Below are 13,300 nucleotides of genomic sequence, written 5' to 3' on the forward strand. Positions count from 1 at the left end.
GGGTAGAGGCTGCGGGGCAGCCGCCCTCCGGCGGCCCGCCCTGCCAGGTGCCGGCCCGCCCCGCCCTGCCCTGCCCTGCCCTGCCCGGAGCACCGGGGAGACCCTCGGGGGCGGCGGCCTCGCTCCGAGCGGCGGCCGCGCCTCGGCTGAGGGGAGCTTCCCTCAGGGGCGCCGCCCGACCCGCGCCTCCCCGGCGGCCATGGCGCGGGCGGCCCGGGGCCGGGGCGGAGGAGCCCCGCGGCGGGGGGCAGGGCGGCGGGCGAGCGGCCACCGGTCCCGCCTCGCCCCCCCGGCAGGCAGGAGGCGCCTGGCGGCGCCTGTCCCTGCGCCCCGCTCCGACGTGCTCGGGGCGGGGGAAGGACGGGGATATGAAACCGGCGGAGGCGGGAGCCCGGCGCGGGGCGCGCCGGGGCTGAGGGGCTCTGCGGGACAGGACGGGCCGGGACCGGCGGCTCCCTCGCCCGCAGGATGCGCCGCAGCCCGAAGCCCGTCCGCCGCGGGGCCGTGCCGGGCGCGGCGGGGCAGCGCTCTGCCCACGGGACGGAGGTGCCGGCCGGCTCCCGGGAGCGCCGCTCGCCGCCGCCGGGCTCCGCGGCACCCTGAGCTCCGCGGCCGCGGCCCGGCGCACGCCTGGCGGGCGGCGCCGTGATGCCCGGCGACGGCGGCGGCGGCGGCGGCGGCGGCGGCGGCGGGAGGGCCCCGACGTAGCGTGCGGGCGCGGCAGCCCGGTCCCGCGGGGCGGAGGATGGCGTGTCGCGGCGGCTGCTGCTCCAGCGCGGGTCGCCTGAACGCGGACAACGCGCGGTTCCTCCTGCTGGCGGTGCTGATCGTGCTGTACATGCTGTGCGGCGCCGCCGTCTTCTCGGCCATCGAGCTGCCCACGGAGCGGGAGGCCAAGGAGCGCTGGGAGGAGCGGCTGGAGAACTTCACCCGCCGCCACAACCTCAGCCGCGCCGAGCTCCGGCACTTCCTCCGGGAGTACGAGGAGGCCAGCGGGGCCGGCATCCGCGTCGATGACATCCGGCCCCGATGGGATTTCACCGGCGCTTTCTACTTCGTGGGCACCGTCGTCTCCACTATCGGTGAGCGGCGGGACCCGCCGGCGGCCGCGGAGGGGCGGGCGGGCGCCGGGGCGGCGGCGGCGGCGGGGCGAGGGCGGCCGGGGGTGCGCAGCCCCCTCTCCCCTCCCCAGCTCCCCGGGCTCACGGCGGGCTTCGTGCCGGTGCGGGGCACGGTCCGGTCTCCTCGCTGCTCCTTTTTTCCCTCCTCCTGTCAGAGCGGCACTGCCGCGGGAGGCACCGCGCTTGCGGGACGCCCCCTCCTCTTCAGCGCCCCGGGTGCGGCCGGCGGCGCGGCGGGCTGCTCGCCCCGGGCGCCGGGCAGAGGCCGCCAGGCTCTTCCGCGGGAGCTGCGCTTGCCTGCGCGGAGGAACCTGGCCTCGGCGTGCGGTGGCAGAGTTTGTGAGAGGGCAGTCGCACCCCGAGCCGAAAGCTTTAAACAAACGCTGTATGTCTTTAAATTCTGGGGAGTCCCATTACAGCAAATCTTAGGTCTGGAGGTAGGTGGCTTCATAGGCTGTAAGCTCGGAAGGGACCTTTCTGAGACTCTAGTCTGGTCTTAACAAGAACCGTAAGATAGATTTTTTTAGTGACCGGCTGTAGAGTGTACAACTTGGAAAGGCTGGGTTTCAAACCACTCGGCTTTTTGCTCTTCTGGCTCTCTGAGGCAGAATCAACAAGTCGGTGGGCAGTGCTTATTTCGTTTGTGAATAAACCCAAGTTTATTCAGGTTGAGGGAGCCTTCGGGCGAAGGTGATATTGAATAGAAATTCCGAGGGGGCTGGCGAGAGTACATTAAGATGAAAAGGGACAGCACCAGGAACTGACATAAGCGCCCCAGGGAGCCCACGGGTGTCAACAGAAAGGCTTCGTTCAGGCGGCTGCGGACAGCTAAAAGCCCCGGAGAAACCGAGCTTGCTTTAGTTAGAGACCGGCAATCTTGTGCGCATTTACCACTGTGACAAATGGCGACAATAAATCTTCGTATTGGTATCTCCAATTCACATCAGTCTCCCTCCGCGTGTGACACGCACACTGAGGAGTGATTGTTTAATTACCAACAGCAATTCTTCAGGAAACCTCCGTTAACACTTGTTCCCTGAAGAGGAGTTTTGAGGTGTCTTGCTTTATGTGGGACATGTGAGAGTTTGTGCTGTCCCGCGGTTTGTAGAATACCTAACGCTTTCTGGTGGTTCTGCTCAGCCTCTCCCTAATACCGAGTTTTTTACGTCTGGAGTTAATTTTGTTGTGAAAGATGTCATTGGGCTGGTTTTACATTTCCTCAGGGCATCGAGATTTGGGGGTTTTGTGTCCTTAGACCTTAAGTCTGTAAGACCCAAGAACTATGCTTAAATGTTCTGCTGAACTGGTAATTTAAAGTAACTTATAACGTTGTTAAGCCCATTTCTGCAAACTGCTGTAGTGTGTTTGCCATTGTAACATCTCCATTCAGGCGTGCTTCTTGTATGATCAAAATACAGTGGTGATGCTAACCTTTGCTACAGCCGTAAAATCGTAGTAGAGAGAGCTGGGACCAGATCTCCCCAGTCCACCTGCTGCACCTCTGTTCCTAGAGGAGGTCAATTATATGTGACTTTTTTTTTCCTGATAGATGTTTGTCCAAGCTGCAATTTCAAACCTGCACTGTTGGAGATCCCACAGCTTCCACAAGGAATCTAGCCTTGTGCATTATTATCCTCACCAGAAAAAAAGGTTTTCCTGATGTCTGCCTTACTGCAGTTCAGTGACTTGCATTATCTTTGTCTTACCATCCTTCATACCCAGAGAATGGCCTCTTCGGTACTCAAAGACCGTTGCCATGTGTCCCTTCAGTCTTCTCTCAATTCAGAAAGCCACAATGTTGTAACTCTCCTTTCCAGTGATACAGTTACTCCTCACAAGTATTAACTGATGCCAGTAGTTCTTAACATTAATATTTCTCTTATATAAATGAGATTGTTAAGGAGAGAAGGGTATCTGTGGTCTTGTTAACTGTAGCTGCTTGCAGACACAAGCATCCACTTATCCACTCACACTTTCTGGTAATTTCTCTGGCTTGCTGATTTCCGTTGCCCACCGTTTAGAGCTCCATCAATGTTTCTGCAGAAAATGTCCTCAAGAACCCTTTTTCGTTCAGATTGTGTATGGTCTGTAGACTCTGGAGATTTACATCCTGCCCCTTCTTTTGACCTGGCATTGCTCTTTCTCAGTCTTATCAGTGGTGTCACTTTCTCAGTGTGTTTTATCGATTGCATCATTCTTTCTTAATCCCATCAGTGGCATTGCACTCCTTCAGTCAGATCAATGGCATCCCTCTTTCTTAGTCCTCTCAGTAGCATTGCTGCTTTGTGAGAGTGATTGTGCGTTTCAGCTTTTTAGCTTAGCTTGTGCTGCGCGCTGGGCTCTCCAGACATTCACAAGACTCTCGTGCTTCGGCCAGATCCCTCAGCTGTGCCACGCAGGAGCGTTCTCCTGCAGGCTCTGCAACCGCACACTCGTTTTCATCAACCATATTGGGATCCTAACAACAGATTTTGTTTTACGCATCTCAAATCAATACTTTTGCTCTCTTCTCAGCCCTTTCCAAATGGTCCACATCTTCTTTCATGCCCCAGTACGGTGCCCTAAAATTAATGTATTACTCCAGCTGTGACCTTGCTAGTTCTGAGGAAAGTGGAAGGACTATTTCATGTGTTTTTCAGTCTATACTTCTGGTGGCTATATACATTTCTACAGCTAAATAAAATGTGGTGCCTTCAGTTAAAAACACTTTTTTTGGAATAGGTGCTTCTATGGCATATTCCTAATACCAGCTAACCTTCTACACTCAGTACTATGTGCTGGTATAGAAGCTTTTGATTTAGCAGGTAAATTGTTGTAAAACCAGTCATCTTTTATTTCTTTTGTAACCTTTGGTTTGTTTTGTTTTTTTTTTTCTCTTTTGCATAGTGGAAGTTATTTTGCTACTCCACCAGGGTAAATTTATTTCTTCTGCAGTAAATAAGGCGAAAGTAGCCACTTTGATATACTGCTAAAGCATCACTGAAACATCACCTATAACATCAACTGCTTCCTGTACTTTAGCTAGAAAGAAATACCGTCATGTATTTTTGGCTTTCAGAAGAAAGACGAGAGTTTTGCAATATCTAAAGGAATAATACTGTCTTTTTAATTAAGATTCACATAAAATGTTTGTCACATAGATATCGGAGCATGATATCAGTGCATTGATTCAAGAGGTCAAAATTAAATATAACCAGCTTATTTTAATTTGTCAAGAAAATACAAAGCTAAACAGAGCTGAACTAATAAAAAAAACCCAAGTTGTCTTTTCTCCGTTTAGTAATTTAGAGTTTGTTCCATAAAAGGGTTTATTCCTACCAGTGCTCAGCCTGTAACTCCTAATTTTGATGTATCTTTTGCTTAGTGTGATCCAGCACTAAGGTTACCTATATAGTAAGTGGAAACATTTGAAATGTAAGAAGGTAACCAAAAATACCTGCCCAACTGGGAGACTACCTAGAGTAGCCAGGAGGTGATCGGTGGTGGTTAACGGTTGGACTCGATGATCTTAAAGGTCTTTTCCAACCTAAATGATTCCATGATTCTGTGATCCCAAGGAAGAAGATGGGGTCAAAGCCTCTCCATCCCATGAAGGCAGGTGCCTAACTCCAACCCGCAGGGAGGAGCCCACATGTGTGTACTGGGTTCCTCCATAAGCCCACTTTGCTTTCCAGTCAGCCCTTTGTCACATAACGTAGTGTCCCTTTTGCCTAGAAATCAGGTGGTAGTAGTGCTGTCTCAGGATGTGAGAGATCAAAGCAACTTCTGTCTCAGCAAGGACTTGAAGCAGCATCCCTGTGTCTCAGCAGAGTGCCCTGACCACTGGTCTGGGGAATAATTTTAAGCTGGGACTCTCGGTGTTTTCTGTTGAAACTCTTCCACTTTTCATAGACTAATAAAATATTCTGCAGACCAGAAAGTAAACCAAGATCTAAGTCCCAATTTGCACTTCAGTGAATGTTTATATGGTTTATACAGGGGGGTACAGCATTTGATAGGTTCTGAGTGTTCAGCAGCATTAGACTGTAAAGTTGCAATCATCAGCAGGCAACTCTGATATCTAGGGACCTCTGTGGTACCTTGGGACAGTAGTGTCTCCAAGAGGTAGGGAGCTGCTGCCCAGGTGTTTGAAGATCTATGCGTTGGATCACTGCTTATCTTTCGTGACAGACACCTGGGCACCCTCAGTTCCACTGGAAATAGGTGGACACTGCTACCCTTGAGCAGTACAGAGGGTTAGCATACTGGGATATTTGCAGCATCTAGATTCTCCTCTGCTCTTTGAAACCACTGGAAAAAACTCTTATTGACTTCAGTTGCATCAAATGAAGAATTTATCAACGCATCAAGACACCTTTATCTCATGTACAGCTATTTTTCTTTGAATAGCTTAAGAAAATTGAAAGGACTTTGTTTCCTTTTTCTTTTTTGAAAAAAGGACCTATGCCCACCCCAGCCTGTATTATGATCTCAATTAAAAGCTGTTTACTTTAACTGTAAAGGGAATAAAATGTATCTTGTCATAAAGGCACAGCCTGAAGCAACTCCTCAAACTGACGTATGATATGGCTGCCCTTTGCACAGGCTGGTGGAGGTTGGAGGCGATCTCTGGAGATCATCTAGTCCAACCCTCATACTCCAAGCAGGGTCAGCTACCGCAGGCTGCTCAGGGCCGCGTACTGCCGGGGTTTGGATATTTCCATGGATGGAGACTCCATAAGCTCTCAGAGCAGCCTGTGCCAGTGTTTGACCACCCCCACAGTAAAAGAGGGTTTTCTCCTCCTGTTCCAATGGAATTTCCTGTATGTCAATTTGTGCTTGTTGCCTCTTGTCTTTTCTGTGTGAACTGTTTATAAGCAGTGAGGCAAAGGAAGAAATTATATCATCCTCACAAAATGAGGTACATTTTCTGGAGAAATTGTCAAAATCTGCATCCTTCCTCTCTGCGAGAAGCTGCAGCATGTTGGGCTGGAGGTGTAAAGTCTTGGTGCAAGGTGAGAAGAGAGATTTGTCCACTGATGCATTACCTGAGGCCCAAGAGATAAAATTTCCTGGAGCGAAGGGTGAGTTTTTTACAGTAGAGAGTGACAAGCAACCCCACAGCGTATTGTACAGAAGGGGTAGCATGCTGATGGGAGCATCATTTACTAATGGGGAAATCTGCATCAGGTGAGACAGCCGCACTGTCCACCTTACAGCAGTCTGTGGTGGAGTGAAGGAGGGAGTGCTGATCAATGTCAGAGAAAGTGCTGGATTCCTCATTTTCACCTGTGTAAATGCAGTACCTGCTACTGAGTGAAGTTACAGCTGTGCAAAAAAGACGTGTGTGTGCGGGGGATAATGCCCAGCAAACCACCAAGGTAATTAAAACCAGAGAGCTGGGCTGCTGCTTGTAGCCTTCAGATCACCCTGTCTTTACCATATGTAGAGTGAACAAAGGGTTGCAACTGCACCGAATGCTCCACCTGGGGCCAAGGGCCAAGCTTACTCCTGGTGTCACAGAGACCACAGGACGCGCCATTACCTAAGTGTACCACGCCTGAAATATTTGAACTTGTACAGCACAAGGCGTGTTGTTCTCCTAGATAACATTTTTCTTCTTTAAATATTGTTTAGCCTGCAAGCAGCCCTAATAATTCAAAATGACCTGCTTTAGCCACTGAGCAATAACCAGGGCTCTGTAATCCCAGGTGGGACAATGAGATAAACTCACAGGAGCTAGCATTTTCTTTTTCATAGATTCATTCAGTTTCTGGATTTTTCTAATTATAGGTTCATGATCTTTTCTTTCCTCTTCGTGAGCCGACACTTCAAGAAAGTTGTGCATACGTGGCACGTGTGTCCTGCCATTTAGAAGAAAGCAATACAAGTCAGTGCTTTTAGTTATGCTCCTAGCTGTGCCCCTCATTCATTAATAAAATGTGTCATCTCTGCTTCACTTTATCCAGCCCAACAGTGAGAATAAAGCTATTCTTTGACTCAGAGAGTCTACACTCATTTTCGTGCCCATAAAGTGTATTGTTGTTCTTGTCCCCAAATGTCAGTTGCCTCATTGTGAACTTCAGAAGACACCATCATGTCCTGAATCCTGTCCAGAATGCAACCCCCTATACATTTTCTTTTAAAGAGATCCCTCTTTTCCTTAAAAACAGTGGCATGCAGCTGTTAGTTGAATAAAAGCACAGTGATTAAAGGTCTGCCACAAGAAGGGGAGTTTGGGTTTCAGTTCCCTGCTTTGACCACAGCTCTTACATTCTGGCTATTCTTGATGAAGGCTACATTTAGTGGAGGGCAATGTGTACATAATTTTCAGTTTTAGGGATCCTTTACTGATTCCAAGATGCTTTTCACCAAGGCTGCTCTCAGTGATGGAGACGTTCCTATGAAGAACTCCTTGTTTGGCGTGGGGGCTGTTTCAGATACCCTTCTGAGGTGCCTACCTTCTCCCTGGTACGTTGCAGAACCAGAGCATGCAAGGACTAGATTACATTCCTGGAGCCACTAAGCCTCTGAGTCCTTTTCTGGGTATAAAGTACTTTTTATCATCTTGCCATATTCATCAGCAGAAGCGCAAAGATTGCACCAGCCTGTTCAGATTCTCTTTCAGATAAACAATTAGAAATAAAGCATTTAGTTCCAACAAGCTCTGTTGAAGGTAACATTGATGGCATCCTTGCTTTCTTCTGTTGTAGACTGGCCAGAAGGACAGGAATACCCCAAATGTCAATGCAGGTCATGACTGCTTGAGTTAGTGTGACACTCACTCTCTCTTTCCCTTTGAATCTACCACATCCTGCAGTGTCTGACTTGACAAGCATATTTCACTTGTATCCTGAAAAGGTGGAATACAGGTTACTGAATGTCATGTCTGCTGTCCTTTTCCTTTTGGCGTACTTTAAAAATGATAATTAGTTTCCATGATGATAAAATATTCAAAGATCTCATAGTTTCAGTGTAGAAAACTAGGAATTCTGATGAGCAGAAATTGTATACAAGAAACAGCTTCATAAAAATGTCATTGCAGTAATTAATGTATCAACAACTGTATGGTGATAATTTAAAAATGAAAAGTGCATCTGGCTGAGTAAGTAACATTGAGCAAGGAGATGAAATGTAGAAGGGAACATTTTGCTTTGAAATATTTCACAGATATACAAGAAACAAAATGAAAAAAAAATATTGTTACACTGATTGCTTTGGAGGCTGTTTTTTCAGAAGGTATTGAAAGAATCCTGCTGGCCTTCGTTGTGTAAATAGAACAGAAAAGGGTTTATTTTTTTTCCAAATAATGTAGCATTTGCATTAAGAGGACCACGAAGAGGGTTTTAATTAAAGATAAAAAATATCTCGCTCAATAGATGTCTTGAAAGTGGAGCTACGAAAGAAAGAGGAACAACAAGGCTTACTCCGTGCCAAAAAGAGGAAGCAGGTAGCACCCAGAAATGATGACATTAGAAGCAGCAAAGAACAAGGAGGTTTACTTGACATGCGGGAAGCTGGCAGAATGAAAAAAAAAACCCAAACAAGGGAAGAACGTTTCCTCTCTCATTTTGATACCTGGAGAAGAAAGTTTTGTCTAGTGTATATAAAAAAGTCTTTCACTAATTATAGGTCATCTTTAAAAATGCATTGTAATACTCCTGCATTGATAGCCCTGACAGCCTAAAAGACATGCATGCTCTGAGAGTGAGGATGGGACTGATTCCCTTCCCCTGGGCTTGGGAGGGTGCTTCAGCAAAGGCATCTCTAGAGCAAAAGGCTCTTCACTTTCCATTCCCATCCTTCCTCTTCCCCCCCCTTTGGTTCTGTGTTTGCCAGTAAGGGGTGCTTAGGCTGATGCCTTAGGGAAGTTGCAGGTAAACTGAGGCCATTTACATGCTTTACAGAGACTACCAAGTAATTGTCAACTCACTTCACTTAGCTTTTAATTGCTACCAGCCTAGGACTGCATCTGTTAATAAAACTAGAACATTCCGCACCTTTGACAGACTTAACCTGCTCAAGTGAATGGTTCACTGTAACTTTCACTGAAAGCTTTCTGTAATATATGCCAGATTTGTATAAAGCAAAGATGTAGGAAAAAATGTGAAAAGGAGAATGGTGGTTATAATGACAGAATGGCCACCAGTCTCTGCTGTATGCAGAATGAAGTAGAAATCTTCAAACAAAGCAAACCATGTAATAGAAAGGAAGTATGAAATTAAATCAACGTGGAAATCCTTTTACAAGCAAGATCTAAAAAAGGTACGGGAGGGATAGCCTAGCATGTTCTCTCTTGGACACTGGTTGAAACACAAGGTTAAACCACGTGGCTGTAACCCACGAAGTTAGCGGAAAGGCCAGGTCAGTTCTCCTGTGTAAATTTTATTACTTCTGTTATTGCTAGTCTTCAAGTGATCTTCAAGTCATCCAATTTTACAGAAGATATCTAAAATAGGTCAAATGAATTAATATGTGTGTCTGTTCCTCTTCCCCGACTGGAAAAAAACAGCTGAGGTGCCAAGTGCAAAGGTAGATATGTATACTATTGGTGTTGAAATTTAGGTGAAATAAATCCCACCCTAGCAATCTAAAGATGGACACCCAGGCAGTAGCAGAACCAAAACAGCACACCTCTGTTGGCAACACTGACTATAATTTCTCTGCCACAGGTTCTCTCTCTCTTAAACAAGATCAGTAAGTAGTTAAAAGCACTCTGAAGTCTGTAGAGGAAATAATTTTATCAGTTGCACCCTCTCAAGAAGACTGGGATTAGGTTTTTTGTGAGGAGGTGGCAAGATTCTCCAGGGCATGACTTGATGATAATAGGGGATTTATCTATTTAGTGGTTTATGTGTTGGGAGATGAGCACAAGTTCTCTAGCAAGTTTTTGAAACATATAGGCAACTTAAGAGGAAACCTTTCTGGATTTGACTCTATCCTAGCATCAATGGAAGTGTAGAAGGCAGCTTCTGTGGCCACAGAGTGGCAGAGTTCATTATTCTTTAGAGGAGAAGGAGGAAGAATAGAAAACCATGGAATTTCAAGAGCAAAACTTTTCATGAACTCGGAGATCTGCAGCATGCAATCTCAGAGGAATCAAAACTAAAGAAAAAATGAGCTAAGGCAGGCTAGCAGTTTCTCAGACGAAAGATGTGAAAGATGCTGGCTCAAGTGATCCAAATGTAGAAAGACAGGAACTGTAGTAAAAGACCAACATACCTGAATTTTAAGTTAGTTATTGATTTCAGTCACAAGAAGGAAGCATATAGAAAATACATAGAAAGTGAGATCAGTGAAGACAAATAAAAGGAATGATATGCAAATACAGGAACAGAATAAAAAGTCCAGCCTCTCAAATCATGATGCTATTAGCAAGGGGTATCAAGGGTGATGTGAACTCATTCATCAACACAATATGGATGAGAAAGACTAAGAAAAATTTTGATCTGCTGTATAGAAAAGAGAAAGAGCTCTCAACAAATGACTCCAAGAAGGCTGAAATGTTTAATGCCTTTTTCTGCACCCATCTCCTGAAAAGGTCAACTCTGAACTGATGTGTGGTACAATTAACATTTGTGATCAAGGAGAAAGTGAAAGAATGGGTTAGAATCCCTAAATCTGTCAGATCTTTTCAAATCATTTAAGCTAACTCAGCTTCATTCTAGAATATTCAAAGAAATGACTAAAGCAGTAAGGAGCCCTTTGGCAACTCATGGAAGGGGCTGAAATTCCAGGCAACTTATAATGGCACGCGTTTTGCCAGTCTTTAAAAAAGGGACGATGACAGGAAGGAATTAAAAAAGAAAATTATAGCCCAAACAGCTTAACCTTAATTCACTGAAAATTGCTTCAATGGGTAATCAACTATTTGTAAACATCAAAATGGAAACAAGGAGTGAAGTAACGATCAGCATGAAATTACCAAAAGTAGATATGGTCAAATTTAGTCTATTTTGTTGTACGACAAGGTGACTAGCCCTGCGGATAAGAAATAAGCAACTGATATCAGATATCTTGACTTTAGCATGACTTCTGACATTGCCTCACATTTGATAAGCAACCTGAGGAAATGTGGTTGTGATGAATTTGCAATGGGACCAGCTGGAAATTGTATTCACTGAATAGTTTTCACTGGATCATTGTCAGAAGAGAAGGATGTATCAGATGGGGTTCTGCAGGGGCCTACTGCTGTCTCTGGTCCAGAACTGTTGCTATGCCTTTGTAAAAAAAATTTTTTTAAAAATCACATTGAAATATATGAGGAAGATTGCAGCGTAGTATTTCCACTATATGCTGTACTGGGAAGCATTGTCTGGAACACAGTTTTCAGATTTCGACTGCTTCACTTCTAGAAACAGGGTCTAGAAGGAAATGATTGGTATGATCAGTCATCTAGAAAACAGAGCTTATGCAAAAATCAGAAGAAATCAAGGAACTTGCACAGCTGAAAGAAGGGAATTAGTGAGGGAGAACATAATATATGAAAATCCGACGCAGGAAGGATTGAACACTATTCTTGAAGTGCATGGCAGCTAGGACACAGGTTAATGGGCTTAAATTGCCACAAAGAAGATTCAGGTTATACATTAGAAAAAGTTTCCTAACACTAAGTAAAGTGAAGCAGTTGTGCAGGCTCCCTAGGAATGCTGTACAGACTCTGTCACCAGAGTCCTTTACAAGCAGGTTAACCAGACGTCCCACAAGAATGACACTGGAATCTTTAATTCCATCATTGGGCAGTGAATGGACAAGATGATGTTTTTTATGCCTCTGCCAGAGCTTTTTTCCCCAGGTTCTATGACAGTATGTGTTCATTATCCCTGTTATCCTAAAAAAAAAAAAAAAAAGCAAGGTGTTCAACACACTGCATATAGAATCTTGTTCTTTGGCAATTTTTCACTTGTATTTTTAGAATTCAGATAAAAAGAATTTTTTGACAAATTTACATGCAACTTCATAGATTTATTTTTTTTAAAACCTTCAGGAAATCAAAGCAACATTTTAATATTAGGGTGAAGCAGGCTTTGACACGTGCAATTATGTTACCTTGCTTAGTATATATCTCAAATTAAATAAACTTTAAAACAGCGTAAAATAGAACTGATCATGGACTGAGAAGCACTTACTTAATTAAACCAGTGAAATTAGATATAACAATATCTTCACTGCTGCTGGAATGAAAAAAAAATGTGAATGGAAAAATATTCATCAAAAAACAGCTAAAAAATAAATGGATCTTTACTTTGAAGAACTTGGTCCTGTAAGGAGCTAAGGACATTGCTGGAAGTCTCTATTTTGGCAGCTGATAATTAATTGTACCTCCTTCTGCTAGTGTTACATATACTGGTATGACTTGGAGACAAAGAGCGTGAGGAAAGTACTGTTATCCATATTCAACAGATGAAGAATCAAGGCAATTAAATTCCATTTAAACCGAGCAGTGGCTATTCTCCACTGTGCCCTCCACTGCTCCCTTCATCTCCCGCTTGTTGAAGAGAGACCTAGCAAAATAAACCATTGCTCACCTTGGGGCTCTCCACTTGCATTGTTTTCCTGCAGAAACCAGGGGATGGGAGGAAGTAAAGGGAGGAAGGGTGGCTGGGCATGCCCAGACCTTGCCTTCGTGTCCGGGTGGGACATGGCTCAGGCCGCTGTTGTGGGATCCCACTTTTCAAACACAGACAGATAATAACTCTTAGATACCTGAAATTGTTGGAAGGCCCAAATGATTGGGATGGCCAAATCCTATATTCAGGAGTGATTTAACACAATTAAATGTTCTAAAAGTCCATATACTTGCAAGCCAAGGCATTTTTTTTCACAAAACACTGCTGAAAATGGAACATAGTCCTTCAGGTGACATGCAGCAGGGACCTTTGTAGGAGGTCTGTGTGTCCAAAGGCAATGTTGCGAGTTCGCTAGGCGAGCGTTGGAAGGAACACTGCGGCCAGCGCTGGGCTGCCCAGCCTCCATCCCCGACCTCGTTACACTGCAGCCCTGTGCAGAAAGGTGAGTGGATCAGGAAACGCACCATGCTCATGGCTGCTTTTGCAGCTCCCTGGCAAAGGCTGAGGGTACCAATACCAGGCCAAGGAAAGCTCTGGTAGATGCTGGCTTTCTCCAGATGGACCAACTGGAGAATGGGTCCATTTTCCAGACGGGCCACTCTCCAGCCTACTCACCTTGTGAAAAGATCT

At 45.8% G+C, this 13,300-nt stretch overlaps 1 protein-coding gene across 1 annotated transcript in view; it reads left to right on the forward strand.

The window, feature by feature from the left end:
• Positions 1-698: 698 nt before the first annotated feature.
• KCNK13 (potassium two pore domain channel subfamily K member 13) overlaps positions 699-13,300 on the forward strand; it is a 69,910-nt gene continuing 57,308 nt past the window's right edge. Inside the window, exon 1 of the mRNA XM_087747496.1 lies at positions 699-1,082. Within this exon, the coding sequence (XP_087603622.1) occupies positions 746-1,082 (337 nt within the window). The 5' untranslated portion in view covers positions 699-745. The remainder of the gene's footprint in view (positions 1,083-13,300) is intronic.

The sequence above is a fragment of the Nipponia nippon genome, unplaced genomic scaffold, assembly GCF_047370975.1.
Source record: "Nipponia nippon isolate SJK-2023a ecotype South Korea unplaced genomic scaffold, ASM4737097v1 scaffold_11, whole genome shotgun sequence".
Classification (NCBI taxonomy): domain Eukaryota; kingdom Metazoa; phylum Chordata; class Aves; order Pelecaniformes; family Threskiornithidae; genus Nipponia; species Nipponia nippon.